The sequence below is a fragment of the Strix uralensis genome, chromosome 8 (assembly GCF_047716275.1).
Source record: "Strix uralensis isolate ZFMK-TIS-50842 chromosome 8, bStrUra1, whole genome shotgun sequence".
Taxonomy (NCBI): Eukaryota; Metazoa; Chordata; class Aves; order Strigiformes; family Strigidae; genus Strix; species Strix uralensis.
The window spans coordinates 26,210,289-26,237,347 of record NC_133979.1 but is presented as its reverse complement, the minus strand read 5'-3'; the positions used below and the strand labels follow the sequence as shown (position 1 = coordinate 26,237,347).

General features: G+C 36.8%; 1 protein-coding gene across 4 annotated transcripts in view; it reads right to left on the bottom strand.

Moving 5' to 3' along the window:
- Positions 1-419: 419 nt before the first annotated feature.
- The window catches only part of KCNT2 (potassium sodium-activated channel subfamily T member 2), a 151,142-nt gene continuing 124,502 nt past the window's right edge, over positions 420-27,059 (bottom strand). For 3 of the 4 annotated variants that reach the window (XM_074877225.1, XM_074877226.1, XM_074877227.1), the window contains 6 exons: positions 20,837-20,938; positions 17,882-17,965; positions 16,326-16,454; positions 8,909-9,209; positions 6,031-6,115; positions 420-1,499 (listed from right to left, as the gene is read on the bottom strand). In XM_074877225.1, coding sequence (XP_074733326.1) covers positions 1,388-1,499; positions 6,031-6,115; positions 8,909-9,209; positions 16,326-16,454; positions 17,882-17,965; positions 20,837-20,938 — 813 coding nt within the window. In that variant the 3' untranslated portion in view covers positions 420-1,387. Of the gene's footprint in view, positions 1,500-6,030; positions 6,116-8,908; positions 9,210-13,408; positions 13,430-16,325; positions 16,455-17,881; positions 17,966-20,836; positions 20,939-27,059 lie in introns of all 4 variants that reach the window. The other variant, XM_074877228.1, reaches the window with a different exon arrangement.

Here is a 27,059-nt window from a genome sequence, read left to right as displayed (position 1 = left end):
TTTGTACAGGCAGGACATAAAGGGAATTCAAAGAATAATAAATTTTTCCACTGATTTTTCCATTTGACTACCTGCCAGATTTCTTGTACCAGTTGTGTATGGATAATTGTAACAGTAGGGATATTTACCTTAAGCATACTCTTCCCACTTTGTGACAGATGGCAAAGCAAGAATATGATTCTGGAAGATCATGTACAGGCATGCTTAATTCTGTAGAAAGCTTGACCAATTGTGGCATTCTTGTATGTGTAGACTGGAGATTCTGTAGCAGCTTCAGATGTTTCATACACTAGCAGATGCTTTCTTGTGTACTTAATGCCAAAATGGAGTCTTCAAATCCATGGCGCCTTTTCACATAACATGTCATTACATTTGTTTTATGGAATGGGTTATAAATTTCTTTAATTTGCAGCATTAAATTTTCAATATGAAAATTTTAATTTTCTTATAAAATTTGGGTAATCTGAATGACTGGGCATGTACATACTTTGGACAGTTGCAGTTCTGGCATATTCATGGAAATGGGAAGGACTTGTGGTATGAATTACTCTCTAGAGGGATGTATCACTTTTGTACCATAATCTGTTCAGGCTTCTGTTGACAAACTAAGGTTAAAAGGGTTCTATTTCACCTGAGCTACCATTGTTTGCAGCTTCACACAGACAGTACCTTCCCAGTTTTTGCAAAAGAGGGGCGTTGCCTGTGTGAGATGATAGGGACTATCCTCCAGGTGGGCTCCTCTGAGCTAATCTTTCAGTGGATATGCCTCAAATCTCAACCTCTGTGGTGTGACTAGGCTGTGTCATTCAACCTGATCTGTAAACCCAGAGAACTAACATTCAGGTCCTGGAGGCTAAAATAGGACTGAAACTAGCCTGTTCTAGTATAAATGGGTGACAGGCTGAGATTGAAAATGATTTCAAAAGCTGGATTCTTGACACGCAAAGCTTCATTGGCAGCTTTAGGGATTAACATATTTTCTACTAGAAATTATGCATGGTCTCTCTATGGGCATCAGACAATCTTTACTGATGTAGGTCAGAAGCTGTCATTGACATGCTGTCACCTTGATAAATAGGCTTAGAAGCATCTAAGCAAAACACATGATGGAATCTGTCACTTTTTAAATCATTTGTTCATATCGATTAAATAGTAATAGGTGTCAAAATTCTGTCAAGCTGACAATGTTCAGCTACCATATTGAACAGGCCACAAGCCTGACGATCCCTTAAATCAGTTTCTAGACACCACATTTCTAAATTTGGTCACTTACCCACTGTCATTTTGTTTCCAAAACCTGAATTAAATATACCACTCAGTTTGCAAAATGGTTAGTGGAAACAACGTGTGTATAAAATTGTCTCTTAATTTTGTGACGAGTTACATATCAAAGTTGCGTTTCCTCCCTGGTGTCTTGTCCCACTGTATGGCAGAAGCTGTCTTTTCGGCTGGGTGCAGTATTTGGAACATAAGCCAATGGATCCGGTCGGATCAAGTATCTATAAAAAGAAATTATAACTCTCATTAAAAAGATTTGGCGTGAGCAAGGATAAAATAAATGCATGCAGTTGTAATTCTGAAAAAGATCTGAGGAAGACTTAGAGATTTATTTTGAAGGTGCTTAGTCTAGTTCCTGTTGGGTAACTTGGACATGTGGGTAACATCACTCACTTTATATGCTAATAATGAAGATTTTCACATTTTGTCTGCTAGACATCATCTGTATGTACTAGGCACAGCTAAACCTTAATTTTGACTGACAGCTCCTTTGCCAGTAACTCTGTATTTCTTTATGTGTCTCTTTTATTCATTACACCTTAAAGAAGGGACAAGCAGTCCAGAGTAATTTTTAGAAGAATTCTGTGAGAAAACAACGGACAATTCCTGTCACTGTGCTCAATAGATAAAAAGCGTGATGTTGATAATTCTGGTGTAAGCTGACAGTCTGGAGATGGACTCTTATGCTAAGAACTTCTACTAGATCTGAATACTTGAGGAAAATGCCTCATGAGTTTGAATCTAAGTTTGAGATGTTTAAAATAACTGCTTTTCTTAGGATAAGGATGGAAGAGCTTCCCATTAATTTGTAACTGCACTGTTTTGTCAGCTGTCTCAAGTGACAAACTATCTGATCTGAGACAGCTTTTGGCACTGATGCAGTAACAGCTTTGTGCTGCTGCAGAACTAACATTCAGTGTCCTGACCTATCAATCAGTGCTTTCCAGTGCCACTATGCTCTTAAAGAGAAGACAGACAACTAGATTAAATTCCAGTATCTTAAACTAGTCCAAAGATGAGCAGTACTGTTGAAACTACTGGAAATTTTATTTCAAATCCTGGTTTTTACTTTTTCTTTTAAAGAGAGAAAAATGAAATGCAGGAAAATGAAATGTGAAAGAATCCTTTCTCTCATATCCTCAGAAATCTTGGTGTCACATGTCTGTCTATCTTCTCCTCATCATCCAAATGAAAACACTTAAATATCCAAATAGAGATCATGTGCATGCTGTGTGGTCCTTGTAAAGATTTGCTGCAGTGGCCCTGAAGAAAGTTTCTGCTTACAGGCCATGAACTTCTACCATGCAGTATAATGAGTATGTTTTGCACAAGACTTAATTAAAACACCCTGAAAAATTCTTCAACATAATACAAAATGGAAAATCCTGATTAACTGAACTAACATGTTCAGTTGACTATACTGCTGTATCTGTTTTCAGCTTACCTAGTAACACGACCATAGCTCCTCAGAGCACGGATGTTGAGGCTGGTGGGGCATGGCATTTAGGGTGGATATGCAAGAGAATCCCCTGATTTCCATGATTTGGAAACACCACCTGCCTCTGTTACTTTGTTAGTGTTTCTCCTTCTGTCAGGGCTACAATAGGAGTGTTTTCTCTGTCTCTCATAGAGTTTGTTGCTACAAATAGCCTGAACTTCTTTGTGTAAGAAAACAGTTCACTTAAATATGGAATTAAAAAATCTACTTGTACTGTTCCTATCATGTTCACATGCTATCTATTTGTCTAAAGTCAGGCTTATTATCCTCTATTTATAACATCTGATATTTATGTTTACTTCAGAACAACCTATTTGCTTTGCTGATTCTGCCAATGAAACTGAGTAGCGGAAGAGTCTGCTCTGTTCTGTTCATCAAATCCAAATGAAGCATGTTTAAACATGCTTAAATTTGGGGGAAAAATTCAGGTCTTTCTGTATTTTTATTTTTTTTTCTAGAGTAAGCTAAACAAAAGACTTGTACCTGAAATACATAATTCACAAGTTCTACATCACAAATAATTCTGTAGGAAGCAAATCACAGCATGCCTTAAGTAAAAATGAACAAGACTTTTATAGTGATAAACCTTGATAAAATTGTAAGAAGCCAAAATATATGATAAACAACTGCTAGAGCCTCAAGGGTTTATAACTGGCCTGATGTCACAGCTGCCAAATCTCAGTGGTCACCTTCCTCCCTTAGGCACATCTGGATCGGTACTGCATAAGCAATTTCTATGTGTGATCTTTGGATGTTACTGCAGATTGCTGAAATTTGGAACTCCCAATTGCAACTTTTGGAACTGAAACTGCAATTCTGAAGTTAAGGGTTTATAGGGCATCATCAACACCAACACCAGAGCAAATAAGGAGAGTGTTAATCTCCACGAAAAAAACCCCAAAACATGTCAAAGGACCAAATGGCCAGTAGTGGGGTTTCAGGGTTGGGTTTTTTGTTGTTGTTTTGTTTTGTTTTAAATAGAAGGCGGCTAGCGCAAGCAACAGAATGTATTGTACTAATTCTGGAATGAAAGAGAACAAGGAGTGTTACTACAAGATCCATTTGCAAGTACGAAACTGATACAGAAAAAAAACCATCGTGCTCTGCTGAGAGTCAAAATGTTCAATGTTTTGGTACAAAAATCTCATGGCTATAGAATGAAAATGCTGCTATTCAGTACCTGCTTTTTAAGGTAAAGAGGCTAGATGAAATATGGAGTTATTAAGGCAAAGTCTGAACATATTACTTGAAAGTAATTTAAGTGCTTTTGTTTTAATTAAATTAAGACACTGAGATCATTGTCCTTTAAGCTCTATCAGGTCAAGATACTAAACATTAGCTTGCAAAGCTAATGCAAAGACTAACAAGAAAGCTTTTTGAGCAACCAACAGCTGTGAATGCTGCTTTGGGTGCAACCTATCTCTAAAAGCTAAGAAAATTTCCTCATATTGTGGTTCAGGGTTGTATGTTACCTGATATACACACGATAAATTACAAATGTAACAGAATCACAGGGAATGTAAAAGACTTAAAGTTGTATAAGCATGGGAAATCAGAGTACGAAGGTTGCATCCATAGGACTTAAAGTGAATACATGTTTTGGCTTCTGTCATAGATACGCACAGAAATATGTGGTTTGGATAAGGATAAGCCATACTGGCATAAAAGTGCAGCTAACAAGTGTGATGAAAGAGGAACCAGCTGGAGAAAGTTTGCAAAATATATTGAGAAGGGCAGAAAAACAAAATAGGAAGACTAGCCTTCCAGCTTGTCAGCAGGAAGGACAAACAGAAAAAGCTTTTTACCTGCTCTGGGTTTTGTGACAGAAAACTGTGGAAAGAGAACAACCTCTTTTTCCTTGCCTGTCTACTAATAATCCCCCATTGCATGAGGGCCAACGGGCTGCCTAGTCAAGACAACTATGGTCAGGTAGAGTAACGATCCAGGTTATTGAAGCATCAACTGTTATCCAGATACAAGGATCATGTTCCTCATGTCAGATTTAAAAAAAAAAAGAAATAAGTCTGAGCTTAAGCTGAGACACAGGCCCTTTCACTAAGCATCAGGAAATGAATATACATCAAAGTAGGTAACAGTATGTGCATTTAGAGGGTAAATACATGTAGGTAGCACACTACAAATTCAGCACCACTGCAAAAATATGCAATACTGGATTGCTGAGTACCTTTGTCTTTGCAAAGACAGAAAAATGGAACGCAGGATACCTAGTTGCCTAGGTATGAGAATTTACAGGTTAAATATTAGTACACATACTGTGGAGTTCTATAACAATGAAAATAGTATTCCAAATAATAACAAATTTTCTGATAATTGCCTTTGCTGTTTGATACAGTTAGTATTATGCTGTGCTTTTTATATATGACAGTGTTACAAAGCACTATGATGATTTTGTTTTAGTATCAGGAGGGCTAATAGTTCAAACAGTTTTCCTCCTTGTGAACAAGCAGTGAGGTGGGTCAGCACTGATGTGGAGGACCTTGCACAACTGGGCTGGGTGGTTTCTTTCCCGTGTAGCAGATGGGGCATGTTAGTATGGCAAGGCAGAGGCAGAAATGGCTCAGGACCTGAACACAGCAATCGCACTGGACTTCAGTATGAGACAATGCCAGATAATTATCTGTAATTCTTGACTTTAAAACTTTCTTGACAGTTCAAATTTGTGTTCTCTTTATCTTTTTTTTTTTTTTTCATGTAGTCTGCAAAATTTCTGGTAAGTGAAAAAATTTCCTGTGTTAAGGTCCTGCCATTTGTATTTGAATTATCTTAAGCATGAATATCGCATGGTATCCAGGGGAAGACTGCTGTTTGCTTTAATATTTGAATCCATGTAATAAAATCCCATTTGAAAACACTGATTTTGAAGGGTTGATCTTTCTGTTAATACTTGGTAGCTAAATTATAAGCAAGAATTTAATGGGAATACTAATTCTGTGAAGCTATCCAGCAGATTTGGTTAGATTATTTTTTAAATCCACAGAGTAAGAGAAGGGTGAGAGAATATGGATGTAAGAGCACTACTAACATATGTATTATATATTTATATGTGTATTTGAAATATATGCACATATATGTATAATTAGGTGACTATTAAATTTCTGGTTTTTGCAGGTGTATGAGAAAGTTTGGGGTTCGCTTCCAGCAGAAAGATAATAAAATAAATTCAGGCAGGAAGTGCAAACAAATTTTGCAGGTCTTGTGATTTCTTAATTATTTTTTTTTCTGCTTTAACTTACACGATATCATTCAGCTCTAATCTTGTATCTGGAGAAGGATTGATCAGGATGTAAGAAAGGGTGTTCTGATGATCATTCATTTCATCTAGAAGACAAAAATCATACCAAATTAATTATATTTACAAGCAAATTAAAAGTATGATTTCTGACAAACTAATTTGATAAAAGATCATCTTTGGTTATAGAGCTGTCAAAAAGTGTCAGGTGTCAAAGTGATTTCAAATAAGTTTAGCAACTTCTTTTCAACTGTACTTGAATTGGAACTGACAGCATCTTTTGGGTTATCAACTCTCAAAATACCATGTTTTCTTTCTGAATATTCTAAAAATGTTCTTTTGCATTTTTTTCAGTCATAGAATTTCTGAATACAACCTAATTTTAGTGTAATTGTCATGTGACTTATCTTAGTATGTGGGAAGTAGGGGCTTCCATCCTCAGCTGGCATTAAGTTCATAATAAGCAATGTTAAATGCAGATATATGGCGTTCTCATCCATTTCTAGATTTCATCAATATCAACCTTTTTTCCCTTTCCCTGTTTATCTAGTAAGCATTTTCCTTTTATCACCTGTGCCAATGGGTTGAAATGTGAATGCTGTATAAAGGGAACTTAGTGTTTCTTTCTTGCCTTTTTAACTATTCTAATGAAATGTTGCAAGTGAAGGCTATGATTTGAAAGAGAACAGCCCCATTCTAGTTTCAATGCAATTCCTTAATCTTTTAATGAAGTATTCTTGATGTACTGTAGATTGAAAATCACTATATTGGATATTTTCTACTGTGTGTAATTTTTCGACATGCTTCTATTGCATATGTGCACCATCATAGGTACTTCTGTCTAGCAAACAACTAGATAAGTTCACATAGACTCTTAGTATAGATGCAATTATACAGCTAAAATGGTGTTTTACAATACAGCTTATTTCTGTAAGGTGAAACCAATGCAAATAATTGTAATTAGTTATATAAGCACCTGTACCACCATACTAACATCACACCTCTGCTAGAGGCTTGCATAGTCAAAACTGCATTGTGTCTCAGTTGGGTTAAATAAATTCAGTTAACTGAATTTGAATTTTGGACGTCTTAGATATTATTAGGTTATCAATGTAAAAAGGACACTGAAGATGTGAAATTGGCTTTAGAGGTCATCCCCATACATAGAGATACTAATATGTAGTGGGATGAGTGGGGAGTGAGCTAGCTCTGAAGGGGGGTGAAAGGCTTCTGAAGTTTCTTTCTGAATGTGACAGAGGGTGGAAAGATGGCAGTGGGAATGTGACAACCCAGGTTTGTAGCTGACTGCATGTGTAAAACTGGTTTGCAGTTTTTTGAGGTTTTGGTTTTTTTTTTTTTTCAGAATATGGCTGTTCCTGGGTTGTAAAAGTAGAAGCTCTCTTTATAATGAGGTGCATCTGTAAGAAGAAGTGCTCATGAAAATTTATAAATCAGAATCAGGGCAGATAAATGTAATCAGGTGAAGCATTTACCTATCAAGATTTTGCTGTTCTGCAGAGGGTATATAATCTTCCTAAATTTAAATAATTAAATGAATATTTATTTTTGGCTTTTAACTGGGATTTTAAAAGAAAAGCAGGAATATAACAAAGTTTTCTTGTCACTAGTATAAATATGAATCAAATTTACAAAACTTCTTTGTGGTTGATCAAATGTTCTTGTGGCCTGTGTTACTCCTGGAAAATATTTAGTTCTGAATTTTTTTGCAGAGAGTTATATAATATCCACAAAGAAAGAAGGAATAGCAATTACCCAGTTGGAGTGTAGGATAGAGTGTGTATTTACATACCTAATTCATAAAGATTGAGAAAAACTATAACCATGTATTCTGTAGCAGCCTTCTCTCACCATTGATTTTGTATTATCAAGAGCAACAACAACAACTACTGTTGGGTACTACATTGCTATTGGCATCAAAAGATGTTTTGACCCTACATTAAGAATGTGTGTAGTTAAAATGGACAAATAAAAATATCCATCCTGCAAGAAATATCAGATTTACCTTCAGTTAATGGATATTTTAGGGATAAGTTAAATTTAAAATTAATTATGTTGAAAAATGAAGAGTAGCACATTTGTAAAACAGTACATTTTGGATTCTTCAAATGAAAATTAAGCATGGGAACCCCTGTACTTGTGCTTCTGAAGCAGAAAATGCAAACCTCCAGAATGGACCTACTATGCAGACCAATAAGTTGGGATCTAGAAATTCACGGTGTTTCTAGGAAAACTAGAACCCGTAGTTCTGGGGGTTTCTACACAACATGCTACAGAGCCAAGGCCATAGAAATGCAACCCAGGTAGCTGTGGTGCATGTATTAAGAAGAGTTTTACAGAGCTCTTGTCAATAGCTTTAAAAAAAACCCAACCAAACAGAAAACCAACTCAACATCAGCCTTGCTGGAAAAGGACTTAAAAGGCATTAATTTTTAAAATTGTGGGGAAAATGCAATATCCTTCACATAGACAACTCCCAACCTTGACATACGAGTGAACTTCACAACAGTTGTCTTCATCTGTATTTCAGTAAGTTTATGGAAATATGGCACAGTTGTTCAATGACTCAATGATAGGGGGATATTTATATATTCTGCATACACGTATTATATGTGCTAAATATAAACGTGACTGACATACTGCCTCTGAGCTTTCCATCTGAAAATCAAACTGATTTAAAAATATTCCAAGCTTCTCTCAGTAAGAAAAAAAAACAAACAAAAAAACCTGAAAAAAAACCCACAAAACAACAAAACAAAACCATTATCATAAACTTATTATTTATGGCACCCTCAGTTCTTGAAAATAAGTTAATCTTGCATAATACTAATTTTTTTGAATTTAAAGTATTATAGTAATCATACCGTATCCTGCTGGAGAAAGGCCCAGATGCTTCATTCTGTTTTTCACAAGTTCAGCAAGCTCCTGTCTTTCTGACCTCCTGTAAAGGTTCATTCGCTGCTGATTTATCTTCTCAGCTGTTTTTCCAGAGTGTCTTGGTACTCTTCTGCTCAGCCGTCGGGCCCACTGCATGCTTTTTCGTCGTAACAAGGGATGATCAGACTGATCACTAGATGTTGAGTTACGATGATTACTACGATAACTAGTCTGTTCTTTGGTGTCTTTAGTGTCTTCCCATTCCTCCACACTGATAGAGATTTGAGACTTGAAAGGAAAATGACAGGAGAGTTTAAGGGCTTTAAAAAATGGAAGCAGATTAAGACATTCTCTCCTCTTTTCAACAGTGCAGTTGAACATATGTTCTGGTTGCAATGGAGCTGAGGGGATTCAGCTGTTCATACTTAGCAAGTGTTCCTGAATTGGGCACCCTTCACTAGACTTTGACTTTTTATGTGAAAAGCTCATTTATGATATAAATAAATTTCTGAAGTGCAAAAGCAGTTAAGTGTTATTTAGTGCCTGATTCTATTTTGATTCTGAGAACAACTCTAGCCTTTTGATACTGCCTTTCTTGAATCTAGGCATCTGTTCTGAATGACTTCACTTTCTTCCAAGTCTGCATATTTTTAGAAATTCAAGCTCTGTAACTGCTTTTTAGATGCATGTTGTGGATTCATTAAGTAATAGTTCAACTTTGGCTGCACCATTCTGAGTACTCTTTTAAGACCACAGGTGGAACATGCCTGTTACCTCTGTCTCACATTCCCAGGCATTTTTTGACCTTCCAGCACATAATATCTGGAACGCCTCTGTGTCTGAAGTAAGGATGTATGCAATAGCCTTCAGTGTGATTCAGGCCACCTCTTGCAAATGAAGTAATGAATTCATACCTTAAAGCATAGTGATGTTGCTTTTTCAGTCATATAGTAACAAAAAAAAGACTTAAGAGCCAAAATCTGGCCCTCTGTTGCCGTCTTTTCTTCATGCCACCCAAGTATGACCAATGGTACGTGCACACAGCAGTACTGAAATAAGTCAAGTGGAAGGGCTACATATGCAATTCTAATACACGAAAAGATCACAGCGAATATAAGAGGAAATATTTCAAAAGATAACTTCAAAATTGTTTTGATGTCTCTTTTACATTTAACTAATACTTTTAGCTTCTAATTTCAAAACTATTTCCTTATAATCCTCAGTTATTGTTGTGATCTTTGAAACATGTCTTTTATTGACATTGAAAAAGTGAAGCCCTCACTGGTAGCAGCACAGTCATATTACCAAGTTACTGGTGACTGATTTCAGTGTGTCAAGTGCTTAAAATAAATGAAGTATAAAACAAAGATGACTTAAAGTGGAGCTGGCTCAGTTTTTATGAATCCCCAGAACAGCAAGAATTCACAATATGCTGGAAGTGGTTAGTGAATAAAGCAAATTTAGCTGAAGAATTACTGAGGTTCTAAAGGCCTTTTCCCATTAATATAAAATCTGAAAGTAAGATTCTGTTGACCTCATCAGTGTTGAACATAATCTTTCTTTAAGAGGCTTACCACCCTGTCCCACACAGAATCTGTAAGGTTCCTGGGAACCCTAAAATAATATTTAATATGAGTAAGTCTGACAGTGTGAGAAAGATACTAACCTTCTCCCTTTCGCACAGAGTAGCTTTTATCTGTGTAAAAAAAACCCCAAATGAACAACAAAACAATCAAAACCAATAATTAAAAAGAACACCAAATATGCTTATGTTGTAGCACTTCAAGTAAAATCACATTTTTTATGTTCTAGACTAGGATCTTGCAATAAGACTCATGCAAAAACCCACTAATGTATTGAGGATATTCATCTTATTCTGTAATAGGGTTTGTTTTTTTAAAAATAACATTTTTTAAGTTTTGCTACTGACTCAGCTGGTGTTATTTTGGGTAGGGTGTAAGAGAGAACCCTGAATCCCTATGTACAGAAATGATATTTGATTTTGGTTTTTTTTGTTATTTTAAATTAATTGATGTTTTGGTTTTGCATGTATTTTACAGTAAGGATTAAGGTAAGCAAAGTACGTTCCATATAAGGTGCTACTTATGGATAGGAAGTCTATTTGGTGTGAACAAATCTGATACAAACTGAGTATAAAGAATGGTCTTGTTTTGCCTTTCCTCCTGTCTGCATTGCTACATCTGGAGTCGCCAGCAGTAGTATTGGAAAGGCAGAGACCGATCATCCTAATCATTACAGGAGAGTAAGTCACATTTTTTGAGCCAGACAATAATCAGGAAAGACCAAGTAAAAGAACAAATCTTTTGATTCTGTGAATCTGCAAATCCTGAGCTTCAGCTTTTGAAACACTGGGATATGTGAGTTGAAACCATACATGAAAGTGATAAACTTAATTATTTACTTAGGTGACTTCAGTTTTTATGCTGCCTGTTGGGAAAGGTGTCCAGAATGGCCCTTCACTGTATGCAGGAGGAAAAAATTAAACAGTTTAAAGACAAAGCAAAACCAAAGAAACCCAAACCCCCTTTCAAAGACAGCATAAAAGCATGCCTGCCAGTGGCAGCTGTTTAATACACAGAAGATAAAAGCCCAGCACAAGAGTACTTCTGTGTGTTCCCCTCTGTTTTAATCAGTCTCAAACTTTCTTTAAAAATACTTTTGTAACTATCATTAATTTATTATGAGGTTTGGTTGCTTTATTTTCTTTTAATTTAATTTCCTTTTTGCATATCTTGCAAACCTGCTGTATGAGAAGCATAATTGGTGTCACTACTACTATATCATAGTAATTGATCATCTTAACGTTTTACGAAGTGTGTGTATATTTTTTTTTTGAGATTCCCTAAAATAGAAACATGGTGAAATCTCTGGAAAATACCAAGGTGCATGTTAACTCTTTACATCACTGCTGCTTTTACTGGGGAAAAAAATCTGTATGCCATATGTTAAGTGAAGAAATGTTTGCCTTTACTTTTTTTTTTTCTTTAAGTTTCATTTTTTTTGTTTTGTTTTTAAAGGCAGGTTCCCATCTCAAGTATCAGACTGTGTGCCCAAATGGGTGTGATTGCTTACTTGTGCTGCTGGACATCTGTGACCCACAGGGGTTTTTCCACTCGGGCAAGGTGCTCTAAGAGGATGTTTCACGCCCTTATTTAAACACTAGCTCACATTGTCCAACACGTGGCAGGAATGGGATTTTAGTCACGAACACACCAGTGATCATATTTGAGATGGCCAGGGTGGCTGTGAGTATGGTGATAACAGCACTACAACACCAAACATCAGTTAGTTTCTTGGATCTTGGTTCTCCTGCCTTGCTGCTCCCTGGGAGCTAAGTGCCTAAAATATGAAACAGTTTTAATGTGCAGATTCATCTATTCTGTAGCAATTCCTTATTTTTATCTAACTGCAAGTTTTATGTTAAAGTAACTTTACCTTTCTGTATACCACTAGCTCTTAATTGCATCCAGGGTTCTAGGAATGCTTTTCTGCTCCAACAGCTGTCTGTACAACTGTGGTTGTACAACTGTCTGTAAACTGTGGTTAAGTACAGCCACATACTCCTTTTATGAAAAAGTTGGTGACTTTTAGCATTTAAGGTGTTTAGGATCAAAGTTTTCACTAGACTGTAAAGATTATCTGTTTTTTTCAGAATCTAATAGGGACAGGCCCAATAGGGACCAAATTCCCTTGGGCTTTTTTGAAAGTCCCAGTCTGTCAACTTTCAGATTTTTGGTAAGATGTTTGTGTCCAGAACAATGCTGCTTTAAGCTTTATTTACTCAAGGATGATCCATTGTGTAGTTCCATGTCCTGTAAGGGTTTTAGTCCAGGGGTTTAACTCGGTGTACTGTTTTTGGCTGGGATAGAGCTAAATCTCCTCATAGTAGCTTGTGTGAGGCTATGTTTTGGACCTCTGGTGAAAATGCTGTTGATAACACAGGGATGTTTCAGTTACTGCTGAGCAGCACTTACACAGAGTCAAGGCCTTTTCTGCTCCTCACAGTGCCCTGCTGGTGAATAGGCTGGGGGTGCACAAGAAGTTGGGAAGCAAACACAGCCAGGACAGCTGACCCCAACTGACCACAGGGATATTCCATACTATATGGCACTCTGTCCAGCAATAAAAGCTGCAGGAAGAGGAAGGAATGGGGGTACTTGTGGAGTGATGGCATTTGTCTTCCCAAGTATGTGGTGCGGAGCCCAGCTTTCCTGGAGATGGCTGACCCTGATGATGGGAAGTGCTGAGTGAATTCCTTGTTTTGCTTTGCTTGCATGTGCAGCTTTTGCTTTACCTATTAAACTGTCTTGATCTCAACCCACGAGTTTTCTCGCTTTTACTCTTCTGATTCTCTCCCCCATCCCACTGCAGGGTGAGCAAGCAAGCAGGCAGCTGTGTGGGGCTTACTGCCTACCGGGCTTAAACCATGACACCCAGAAACAGGCAGACAATAAGCAAATACTTACTTGTGAAGCCATTTCTCGTAACTAACAAAAGAAAACAAAAGACAATTTAAATAGAAGTGAATCTAAAGAAACAAACATGGACTGTGTAACAGGAACCACAGAAAATCAGCGGGTAGTAAGGAAAATTTCATATCTTTTTTTTTTTCTTTTTATGAAATGGAAATGGTTTGAGTCTAGGTGCAGGTCATTTAGAGGCCATCTAGATTTGCCTGTTATTTAGTAAGCAGATCACTGAAAACTTCCTTTTATTTTTAAAGGGATTATATTTATCTGTCAGAGTGAAGTGAGGGCTTCTCACTTACACAGTACAAAAAGGGAGTGCCAAAGAAGAAATCATACATATAGAAATATTAATATTGGCATATTTTGTTCTTGTGACTCAGATTAACCATTAACTAACAGCTTCCAGGTGTGTGCAATACAAATTAAAGTTTTATATGTGTGTTTAAACTCAAATTTATACACACATTGGAGGTTCTCTGAGTTAGAAATCTTCAAATTATGGTTAGAATTCCTGAGAAAAATAGCAATTTACATTTCTCTAACCTTCATTTTAAAGGTCTTGTCCAACAATATTTTAAAGTTGTTTCTGGCTTATTATATGAAAAGCTAAAATGATCCTCCACGCTGATTTTATTAGTGTAATTATTCGAAAATTCCTTTAACTTCAGAAGAAGGACTTTGCAGAAAGATTACAAACCTTGTTGTCTCTGCGTTTGTAGGTATCTACCCATAAAGACCACAGAAGCAGTGCTAGATGTCATTTTTTTATGTTCTGGGGAAGAGCTAGGTCAGGGAAGAATCCCCTGCCCCTCTCTAGAGGTGAAAGGGTTTCACAAATACTCATCCACTAACGAAGAAGCTGCCAAAGTATTGAAGTGTGAAAATATGAATGCGGTTCTGCATTCAGAGCCCTAAGCTTTTCAGAGTAACAAATGCTTATACTTCACTTAATATACAAAGACAGTGCCACTCTTCCACATTAGTCCAGTACCTGACAATTTGAAAACTTAACTAGGAGATTTCCCTGTCCCGCCTGCTCTCCTCACCCCCATCCTCTACGTGGTTTAACTCAAACTCTTCATGAGATTACCTGTGAAAGCTGGTAGGAAGTAATAGCAGAACACCTCTTATCTATTGGACACTGCCTTCCAGGCTGGTTTCAGTGTCTGAATGTTTTAAGAAATTGCTTCTTTGTAAAAGATAATAACTATCTTAAAATAAATCTGGGCCTGGTCTGATCAAATGTTCAAGCACTTGAGCAGCTGCATGTGTACATGTTCCAGAGGTTCCCAATGTTATGGTAAAATTGTGAGTTTAGAGTTGTGTGACTGATGGTCCCAAACCTTGTTTTCAGAAAAACTTTTGAAAGATCTTTAGTTTATCAGTTAAGCTTGCTTGCCCCCCACCCCTTGCCAAAAAAAAAAAAAAAAAAAAAAGTTCATATAGACATATAGAAAAGGTGAGTGTTACTTTTATAGTTAACCCTCCCCTATACAGATGCTGTTTGCCAGTCAGCCTACATGTTTGAAAGTATGTGAAAATTCAGAAAGGAAAAAAACATGCCACAGAAATGCACTCTTCACAATATGTTGTATGTTCACAGTTCAACTGTTCTTGATTCTCTTTTTTGGACCTGAAGTTTAGTCAGCTGTGAATGTGAGAATAAAGCATTGCCATGAATTTTATCTTACTTACCCTTATTTAATGAATTCTTAAAATCTGGCATCTCCTCTGTTTTGTTAAAAGCTATGACAGCCTTTTTTCATATTAGCAGTGATACTGCCTATACTCTTCTCCAAGGAATGATTTTGATGGATTATGTTAATGCAATATTTTAAAAAATCAACTGACATTACTGCAGAGGCACAGTCTGCTGGCTGAACTGTAAAAGCCATCTGTAGAGGTACTGGTGGTCCACAAACACTGGTGAACTTGGTGGAATTTTGCATAGCTTTTTGTATCCCTTATTTTTAAATTAACTTCAGCTGAATGCTTGTACTTCCTTCAAGATAAGTTTTGCAGTTAAGCATTACATGCCTTTATGTTTTATAACATTTCTCTGAAATATGGAAAAGAAAATACAAATTGTCTGTCTTGGAAATCAGAAAACTATATCTGAGTATTTTGGAAAAAAGGAGAAAGTTTTTGTTCACTGTTGCAATTTAGTTCGGTATTTGAGCCATGGTTTAATGAGATGGGAATATTAATGGTCACATAAACAAATGGCTTATACATGACAAATAAAAACTGCACAAAAAAAATTGTGTGTTAAATAGGAAAAAGTATTTTTGTCATTCTTTTCATATGTATAGGGAGAAGTGTATACATTTATATGGCAGGCATAAATACATATATTCAAAAATTACCACTGTTTGGCAGCTAAATTCAGAGAAATCCTACAATACTTTTAGTAACATTGATTTATTCTCTTGTTGCTCATTTCTAGTTAGAAATTCATGTGAATACTGAAATGCCACCTGTTTTGAGACACAGTCTTGACATTCTTGTCACACCTGATACAGGACCTGGTCATACAGCTTGTTATCGATACTGTCATTAGCCACCACGTGCAAGTTCAGACTAGAGCTACCTATCCTAGCCCATCCTATTTGCGGCCGAGCTGCTCCTTGTTTTCAGTCAGTCAGTTCTCTGTAGACAAGCACAGGAATTAAAGTCAGTATGTAGACTGGCTCTAAGTATTCATGAAGTCTGGAGTTGAATGTGAGCCCTGAGTTCATGTGACCACATACATGTCAGCAGAGGGAGACCTTCAGTGCGTTATTGGAATTCTGTGCATTTGCAGATATGGCATTCACAGTATTCTTTAAATAAGTGGCTCCTATTCTTGCAAGGACCAAAGAATGCTGTATACTCTGTAATCAAATCCAGAGAAAAGTATAGTAAACTGACATACCTCGGATGTTGTAAGCTTTTGGGATTCTGTCCTATAAACTCCAATTGGAATGTCTCCCGTAGAAGAACAAAGTTTCTGATATAGTCTGGCATATGTCCTAATCCACAGATCCTCTTCTGTGATTTTCATCTGAACAAATAATAATAGGAAGGAGGATTTTTAACTTGTGAGGTCTTATCACTTGTTCACTATACTAATCTTGAAAAAATTTTAAAACTAAGCACTAGCTTATAATGATCATATTGTAGTATTGCACCTTTGCTCCAAATCTGGAACCTGATGAGTTTGTAGACACTGTTTCTTTTGTTCTCTCTGTTTGGGAGACAGTGCAAATGGTTCAGTCTTAGGAAATTACTTTTGTTCTTCTTTAAAATTACTTTAAAAACTTGTATTACATCCTTCACTCAGTGTTCATATCTGACTAAAATGTAAAAGAATTAACTGAATATTGAGAGCAGTAAGTAACTGGTGATAGATAGACTGAAGCATGTGTAAGTGTTTTGAATGCAGTCAGATAACCGTTCACTAGACTGCAGACTGAATATCTGGGAAGAAAGGATCGGGGGAAAGTAATACACTAAGCAGAAATGGCATAAGAAAGACTTGAATTTATCTCAAGTATTTCATTACTATTACACTAGCTTTATTTCAAGATATGTGAGCCCCTTTTCTGAGATTCAGCTGTCTTGCATTCACTGTAACAAAGCTTGATTGACCAACAAATCCGTAATTGGTTTTTATTTAAACTTCTGTAAACCAGTGCTGTTAACGTCCTTTTTTAGAACAACGTGCAATTCTTTATAGTGCCCCAGGAAGCAACTGGTAAATAACTTCTGTTGATCTGTTTGTCACCTAGGGTGTGATGGGTGTGGGAGAAAACAGAAAAGTGGGTTTTATTTTTAATAAAAAATAAAATTTTATGGTTTCATTTTTTATATGTGTGTGTATATATTCATATAAAAAATAGATATAAAAAAATAAAACCCTGCATTGGGGAATACTGACATACATAAAGACAAGATGACTTCTGAACTTTGACACCTGAACTAAAGTAATTTAATACATCTTATCTTTATGTAAAATCGGGTTCTGCCCTTTATTGCCTATGATGGAAACGGATGTTGTGAAATAGCATTGTGTGTAAGTGCTAGCCAGGCAGTGCAATATAGGTAGTGCTTACTGGTTTTTATAGAATTAATTCTTCTAATTTGTTGTTGAACTGCCATCACTGTTTCATATAAAATGCATTTTTCCTGTGTTTTCCTGTCTTTCCTATTTTCCTTTGTGTTTTATAGAATGTATTGTGTTTTCCTGGGGGGAGGGGGGTGGGGTGTGTTTTTTCCTATGGAAGTAACTAAAAATTGGTATGTTTTCTGTCTGATTTTCTTGTCTTCTCCCCTGGTGAAGAAGAAAACAGATGGCCTTTCTTGGACTTTCACAAAAAGAAGTGCCATACAAAGAAATTAGAGATATTTTGCAGACAGTACAGAATCTTCTCTGGTACTCAGTAATAACTCAGTAATTTTTTATTTTTTTTTTTTTTTTAAATAACTTACAGAACAGAGAAACCCAGATCCTGGTGTGGTATCAAGTCCCAGCAGAAGTCTTGTGATAGAAATCATATAATCTTTCACAAATGACTGCAAGATTTTTAACAGGAGAGATGGAAAAGAAAGAAAAAAGCTTTAATGAACAGATGAGCAGGTAACCATTAGCACCATGTGTGAATTTCAAAGAAATTGTACATCTGTATTTACATCAATCTCTTTATTTTTTAAGTATCTTGATTGCTGTAGAAATAGTTATTCCTTTCTTTGTGATGACTCTACTTACATAAAATACTTGTTCTTATTTGGTTATGCATGCAAGGTACATACAGAATTCAGAGAGGCTAAGGCATAATAAGGCACCATGAAAGCAAAGATGAATGTAGACGTAAGATCAACAGAAGTAAGGTGTTAGCCTGATTAGATGTGAGATTATAAAAATGAACTCTTCTGTGCAAAAGAAATGCTGTTGTATGTTAGATGGGTCTGCAGTACTGAGTAGTGGGTAACACTATGGTTAGAGTGCTATTATTTTAATTGAAATGAGTCATTTGCCTTCGCCAATCCATCTATTTTTTTAAGGGTTGATCTGCCTTATCTCAGGTCTGGCTTGTTGCTCTGCTAACAGAAGTGTTTTGCTGATTGGTTAAAAGGTAGAAATTATGCTAAATGTAGAAGTGTAGGCTAATACTGGGAATAGACATTCGATCAGCTAAAATCACAAGTATTTCTTCTCCTTGTGAGTTGGGCTGCTGGAATCAGAGGGCCATGTGGGTGCTCTGCTAACTGTGGTAGGACTGTTCACTGCCACCTCTTCTGAGGTAGCAGGGCAGCATTCAAGGCAGGCTTATCAATCCTTGTTGGAACATAAGTTGCAATTAGCTCTTCTGGCTTAATACAAATGTGGAGCTAGGTTTTAATAGGTTTTAATAAACAAATATCTTACAAAGGTGTTATATAAATCCTTTAGAGTTATAGCATCTGAATTTGTTTAAACTCAGAAGCTAGACAGGTTTAGTTTGATACATAGTGATTCAACTGTTTTAATTTTTGTACTGGTAATCTTCCAATTGTGATGGGGTAAATCCAAATGAGCATCTTGTAACCTTCGCTTATTTGTTATCTTGGCTGCATCATTTATGATATGGAATTGCTAAATTATCAAGTGTATTCACAAGGATTTGCTAGACCAAGTTTTGATTTTTCAGTCAGTGTCCTAAAGATAATTCAGAGGTTTTTCTTTTGACCTAAAATAGGAAGCACCAGATGAACTCCGCTGTTGCCCATGTCATTTACTCTGCTCCTTATATGCAGATGAAAAAGATGTCATACAGAAAAGGATGGGGCCATGAAAAAAAAAAAACAGAGAAAACTTGCCATCATAGTATTTGTAACTTAGAATAAGAAAGATAATTCTAGAAAAATTACAGTTTACCTGAGGAGTAGGAGTTCAAAGAAAGAACGGGTGGAATTTGAGTAAGAATGAGTGTGGGACGGGTTTTTGTCTTAAACACTTTCTGGTGAATGGTTTTACTCTGTCAAGTCACAGCATGACTGATCATGTGTAGAAGCAAATATAAAATATTGAAGTTACTTATGTGCTGGCAGGAGTTGATGATGACAGATCTGTTTCTATATAGGTGTCTTAATCTACTTTTTTAAAAAATATTGCCATATGTGATGTTGAAATTCTGGGACATGATTAAAAATATTTTATAAGCAAATACATTTATTTCTAAAACATCTAGAATTTTATAAATGGCTTTACATCTGTTGGCTTTTGTGCTTTTGGTACTTGTCCATATACATGACTGTTTTATATATTAATGACTTTTTGAGAAAAGCTTAGTTCCAGGAATTGTCCTGTTTACGTTAAGAGTTTGCCTTCAGGGAATTTATTTGGAAGTAGAATTGAGATGAAAGAACACTTTCAATGCATCAAATTACCAAGTAAACTCATTTTCCTGAAAGAATGTTTAGTGCCTGAATACAAAAGCATCCACATGATATAGGCAAAGTAGGTAGGTAGCTGCTTAGGTGAGAAGACTACATGGGCCATGGTGGTGTTGCCACTTCTGCATAGCTAGATCCTTGAAGGCTAATGCTGGGGGCTGCTGCTTGGGCATCCCGATGTTATTGGGGTATGCAGAAAGGAGGTCATTGCTGAGAAGCAAGGACAATATTCTCCTCTTTTTCCACCCTGAAACCAGCAACTACTACCAACGTTTGTCCTGACCCCATATTTTCTGATATATTGTTCCTTCAGCTGTCTGAGGCTGTTGCTCTTCCCTTACCCCCACAGACTGTCACCGCTTTTTTTTTTTTTTTTGCATGAGGAGCTCTGTCCTGGATTCTTGGGCAACAAGGTTCAGTGCTGCCTTTTTTCCCCCCAGTGTCTCTTTGTACCCACTGTATATATTTCTTGTTAGGGCCAGAATGCGTTACTTTGAAATATGATGACTGGTCATCTGTAGGTCTAGTTGCCATGAGTAAGAGGACAGGATGCAATGAAGTAATTAAGGACTCTATCAGGAAATGCAGATGACTGATAAATTACTCATAAAAGTAATTCTCTTGATTTTCATGGTTAGAGACACTACTTTGTGAGAATAGGTACTGCCCTTTTGTTGCAGAGTGCAAGCATTATTAGTCTGTATAACCTGTATTTTATGTAGGCCCTATCAAAACTATCCCACTTATTTGACTGTGGAGAGGTTCACAAACAGTATTATATCGTTTAAAAACAGAATTTGTGCAAGGACAGCATGATTTTGGGGTTGATAACTGAGCTAGTATTGTCATGTGGAACATGCTCCATTAGCTTTTGCCTTTGATTGTCCCTGGTACAGATACAGACATTAATGGCTTACATGTAGGAAAACAGTGTCATGTAACAAGTACAATAAAATGGCTGGTAACAATGCATGTCTGTGTTAAGATAAGTCACATTATTGTTTATAGTACCTGATAAAGCAGCGTATCCAACATACTGATGCTGAAAACCCTGCCAGCAGCAAAAGGCAGTCGAAACATAAATGCCAGATTAGATCCCTTCTCCCGCTCTTTCTGTTAAGGAATTAAAAAATAGAAAATACTTTTAATGCTGCTTTTGGAAGGACTATAATCAAAACATCAAATTGAGATTACCTTGAAAGAGGTCAGAAGTGTAAAATCCCTTTACTCTGAATATAGTTTCTTTCTACAAATATGTAGCATCTTTGTTCAGTACTTACAGTTTTTCAGGTTGAAAGATTGTTTAATGCATATGTTGTTTCAATCATCACATCTTAAATTGCATGAGCATAGTCTACCAGATCATTTTAAAAATGATTGAGGGATTTCAACTGTGCTTAGAGCAAAGCTCTTGTTATTCCTGCTCCAATTCCTTGGTGCTGCCAGTGGACTCTCATTCAGGTCCAGAAAGTCTACTAGGAACAGGAACATGAAACACGAACAGAATCTGATGCAAAAGGGAAGAAATGGTATTTCAGTGAATGTGAGGATGTGAGATTAGAGATGGACTGTGGTAGAAACTTCTTGCTCTGATGCTTCTGGGGAAGGGATGAAGAAAAACGTAACTATAGTTATGCATTTTTCTTATCACATCTTACTTGCAGAGGCATGACACCACAATGTGCTTCCCATTCCTTCTCTTATCAGAGAGCGTAACAACAGGTGGAGGTGATTTTTTCATTTTAAGAAAAGAGGAAGTATCAAATTTCTAGTTCAGAGATGTCATGAAGAATACAGTATGCTCTCAAAGTACAGAAATGTTACATGTCTTGGAATTGAGACACTTACATCCACCACATATACGCAGTAGTACATCCACCACATATATGCAGTACTACACGCTGGGGACTCACTGGTGAACAAGCAGCTCAGCAGAAAAGAGTCTGAGGGTCCTGGTGGACGCCAAGCTAAACATGAGCCAGCAATGTACCCCTGTGGCAAAGAATGTGAATGGTGTCCGGGGCTGCATTAGGAGGAGAGCTGCCAGCAGGAGGAGGGAGGTGATCCTTTCCCACTACTCAGCACTAGTAAGGCCACACCTGGAGTGCTGTGTCCAGTTCTAGGCTCCACAGTACAAGCCGAGATGGAGCTACCATCGGTAGTCCAGAAAAGCTCCACTATGATGATCGAGAAACTGGAGCATCTCTCCTACAAGGAAAGGCTGAGAGAGAGCTGGGACTGTTTAGCCTGGAGAACAGTACGCTCGGGAAGAATCTCATCATTGTGTATAAACACCTGAGGGGAGGGTGTAGAGAAGACAGAGTCAGGCCCTTTTCAGTGATGCATAGGGAAAAGGACAGGAGGCAATGGGCACCAGCTGAAACACAGTCAGTTCCTTCTGAACATCAGGAAACACATTTTTACTGTGAGAGTGACTGAGCACTGGCATAGATTGCCCAGGGAGGCTGTGGAGTCTCCCTCTTTGGAGATAAAAGTCCTCTGGACATCATCCTGGGCAACTGGCTCTAGGGGGCCCTGCCTGAGCAGGGGCCTTAGGCAAGATGACCTCCAGATGTCCTGTCCAATGCTAACCATGCTCTGATTCTGTGATATGCAAATCATCAGTCTGCTCTAACTAATGGTTTTGTTGAACAGCAGCATTCTAATCCCTGTTTGTTGTTGTTGGATAGACTTGGTTGTACCTGTTGATTTCTGTGGCTTCATATGAGTGGAGTTGAGAAAGTTGTCACACAAAATGAATTTTCTCTCCAGATAAAAATACACAGCAAATAACTCTTAAAAATATAACAGTAACCTGTCCTTTATAAAATGTCACCTCTGTCAATCTCTTCAGATTAAAGGGGTTTCAAAATTTTTAAGGAAATAAAATTTAATTATTATTTCAGGGGGTTTTTATTCCAAACATTCTCTGTGTTCTGACCAAATACTACTGGCTCGTATTAGAGTTTCTTCTTCATGAGAAATGCCTACATACAGGTACACTCACGCTCTCTCACACACATAGGCACACACACTCATGCTTTGATGGCTGAGCAGCAAACGGGTGTTTCTGGCAAGTTGTGTACTTCTGAAAGCTGAAGAAGAAAGTGGTCTAACTGTACAAAGAACACTTTTACCTAGATAAGCATACCATTGTGCTTACTAGCATAAGCCACAGAAACAAGAACTTATGTATTTGTAGTTTGATCTCATATATACAAGTGCTTTTCTTTTAGTGCAGTCAGACAAAGTAGAAGATATTTTTCTTCAACTGCTATTAAGAAAATAAAAGCTTGTATGTGAATTATGGAAAAAGATGTAAAATTTATTTTACAACAAATACTTCAAAATTAAAACTACATGTATATTATAACATACGTTACATGAAATCCTTTAAGAATCATGTCATAAAGTATTTTATAGGGAACTGGCTGTGAAGTGACTATCCTATCATGTGACGCAGGTATTATGTTTATCCTTCCATCTGTTTAGAGAAATTTGCAGCAGATTCTGGTTTTGTGCCGAGAAAGGTGGGATAAGGCAAGAGGAATTTTGGGAATAATTTGATTCTTATCCAAAATTCTGATGGTAAACATAAGGATGTTCCTATTTGTTTTATTTTAAAATGGAAGCTTAGAAATTTATTCTCCCCCTTTATTTTACATTTCTTATATTGTTTCCTCCCATCTCTTACTACAAGCTTGCTTTTTCTTTATTATTGCTTGAAAAAGATTTGTGAGAAATACAATGTATTGAGTTCTGCTTTATTACCTGAAGACTTATTCAATTCTCAGAGAATACTGTGGATGCAGAAGCCAGAAATGTGCCAGAATGTCCCTGCAGTTTTATTTCACGGTAAGTGTGATGCCCAGCAGCTCCTGACACTTTTTGGAATTAATGAGGAAGGGGATATAACTACTTAAAATCATAGATCATTTCTAGGAACATAAATAAAAGATCATGGCATGAGTGCATCCTGTAGAACTTCACATATATAGATGACATTTTAAGACACAGCTATTAATAGATGGAGATCTTTACTTCATCCTCGGTCTTCCTATGTTTGTGGCTTTGCTCAAGTCATGAAGTTCAGAATTATTACTGCTTTCTTTCAAAGTAGTAACAGGTGTACACTTCTGGTTTTGAGAAGTTCTTAGCATGTGCTTCCTCCATATAGGCCATTTAATTTGAAGTTAATTATTTTCTTTTGGGTTTGCATATTGTCAGAATACCAGAGATCTGCCCAGAAGGTCAAGTTCGTAAGCTTTTCAGTTTATTTCCCTCTTTTCTACCTCCATTTATATTTGTGTCAAACCCTTTTTAGGGTTCTTTATCATGGTTTTATCTTTTTACTATTTCTAAATAAATACTTATTCCTTCATACCAGTTAATCCTATAATAGCAATAACAAAGTACAAACCTCAAACTAACCTGAAGCCCTGTTTTGGCCACTCTGTCAGTGGTTGAAATGAGATCTAGGGTCCATCTTGATTTAATGTATTCTCGTCTGATATAGACAGTAATATGGGAACTGCCATGATAGGCTGAAACTGTTGTGTACAAACAATGCAAAGTTGCTTTAATGAACATACAAGGATGGGGGGAGGGCAGGGGATGGGAGTCATGCAAGAACATATAAAGGTGACAGAGGTAGTGGTTTATTACAGGAAACAGTTAGTCCACGGTTAGTTTTGCTAAATGTTGGTTGTTGCCCATGTCAGATATAAGGCTGATCAGAAATCTGGGCATGGAAACCTGTCTACAGTCCTTTTCTTGACATAAGGGATTTTGGATTGATAGCACTTCACTTTTAGATCAGTTTACAATATTCTGGACTATGTGTTCTGAATTGTTTACTGTTCTACCTTTTTGGCAAGAACAGATTAGTTTTCTGTTGTTGATCTGGAACAGGCTTTCTAAAAACGTGCCAGTTCAACAGCCAAATGTGTATGCTAATTGCTTATATGCTTTGAGAATTGTAGCTGATGTAAATCATTAGAAATCCATCTAATATGACTTAAACCAGTTAAGAGGTACCAATCTATTTTTTATAACCCATGTATCATTACTGCTTGCTGTTACTTAATGTTACGTCAAATCTGCTTAAAACCTCAATAACATTAAAACAAATGGAGACAGCATGCCCTATCTTTAATTGAAGGTGAAAAAAGCAGTCTGGCTTTGTGTATATCACTGCAAATATACTGGGTCATCCCAGATAGATTTCCGCTCACCTAGCATGTATGTTCTTATCCCTGTGGAAGATACAAACTCACAGTATTGATTTAATTAAAAGATATAGGAGTTTGCACATATTCTAAAATGATCACTTAAAGGTTTAGAATTTATATCCTTCAGTTCACACCTGCCATATTTACTTGAAAAATAAAATAAAAAAAGAAGTCATAGAAAACTGAAGTGTGAATCTTATCCAAGACATCCTAAACACCTTCTTTCAAGAAAGAGGGAGTGGTTACCTCATTTTTTTATTATCTAAGACAAATGGAGAACATAATTTTTAAGTTTAGAGGATGGGTGTTTTGTTTTTCTTTCTCTCTGTTGTATAAGGACCATTGCTTTCTCCTGTGTCAGTGCTGAGTTTGGTGTTCAGATTTCTTTATCTCTAAAATGAGGAAAGTTGCAGCTGCAACAGCAGATGGACTTTGGATTTGCATATCTTTCTTCTGCAGCCCATTAGTTTGAAAAGTCAATTTTGCATGGGTGTTTCAGTGCTACCTGAAGGCAACTTGCCTTAGTTTTTTAGTCTTTCTGAAAATGAGGTGCTTAATGCAGAAATAACAATAAACTGTACATTTGACTGCATTAGATAATTTTTACTCAAGTTTTTAATTGCCTTTCATTTTGCATGAGGGAGTTCTGAAACATCAAATGAACTACAGCACCACCTGTGAAGTGCTCCCTGCAAATGTTAAGATGAAATGAGTGGGAAAAATCAACAGCAGGCAACTTCAACAGCAATGAAGAAAATGTTCTTTCTTTAAGATAATTTATCTACCTCTATTACAGCACAGCATAATTTGTATAGGAAGTTAATTAACTGTTCAGCTGCCAACCTATATTCACAACTTTACATTTGCTCAATAACTTAATAAATATAAGGAAGAAGTTATAATATTTCTAGTGATTTCCAGAACCTTTGCTGGAAAAATGAAGGAGCCTGTGTAAAGCACGAAAGAGAACTGAGATAAAATCCTGGTTTCACTGCATTGAAGTAGACAGGCTACAGCCCACGGAGTATTCCACCCACGAGTATTCCAGAAGCAACTGTAGACACCACATACTGGGAAAGCTGTTACTATTCTTACTTCCCCTTACCACTAAACTGTATGGATTCAGGGAATATGTTAACATTTTAAAAAGAAGTGCTGTTGGTTATAATACACCAAGGAACTAAGTTAGGTTGGAACACAGTCCTTGAAGGCGCTATCCAGCTGTCAGCACTTGTTGCCCTGAATAAACTGGCAATGCATTATTCCAGACAGTTCCAGCTGAAGTTACCATTGAGGGAGGGAGTGCTAAAATGAAGGAACCACAGGTGCAAACTTTAATGGATAATGGGAGTGGTATGATCCAAATGAATATGTGCCTCCCACTGCAAATTGCTCCTCTCTTTGTGTAACAACTTTTGTCTCACTTCCTCACAGCTGTCTATTTTAAATGGAGAAAAACCTAAATAAGATTAAGCCATCATTCTATTTCAGGCAAAGATCAACATCACAAAAGATCATTCAGACTTTTACATTTTGTGGTTGAAATGTAAGCATGATAGTCAACTGAGTAAATGATTGACTTCTAATACTTATCCTATCTCATGCAGACAGGCTGAATTTTTGCAGAATTTGATTCCTGTCTAAGAAACTGGGAGCTGACTTGTGAAGATAAGTTTGTATGAAAAGGCTGTTTTCTATCAAATATATATTAAAATTATCTGAACACACTATACAGTAAATAGTGAAATATCTGAAATATCATAGAATCATATGATAGAATGTTTTGGGTTGGAAGGGCCCTTAAAGATCATCTAGTTCTAACCCCCCTGCCATGGGCAGGGACACCTTCCACTAGACCAGGTTGCTCAAAGCCCCGTCCAACCTGGCCTTGAACATTGCCAGGGAGGGGGCAGCCACAGCTTCTCTGGGCAACCTGTGCCAGTGTCTCAACAACCTCACAGTAAAGAATTTCTTCCTCATACCAAATCTGAATCTACCCTCTT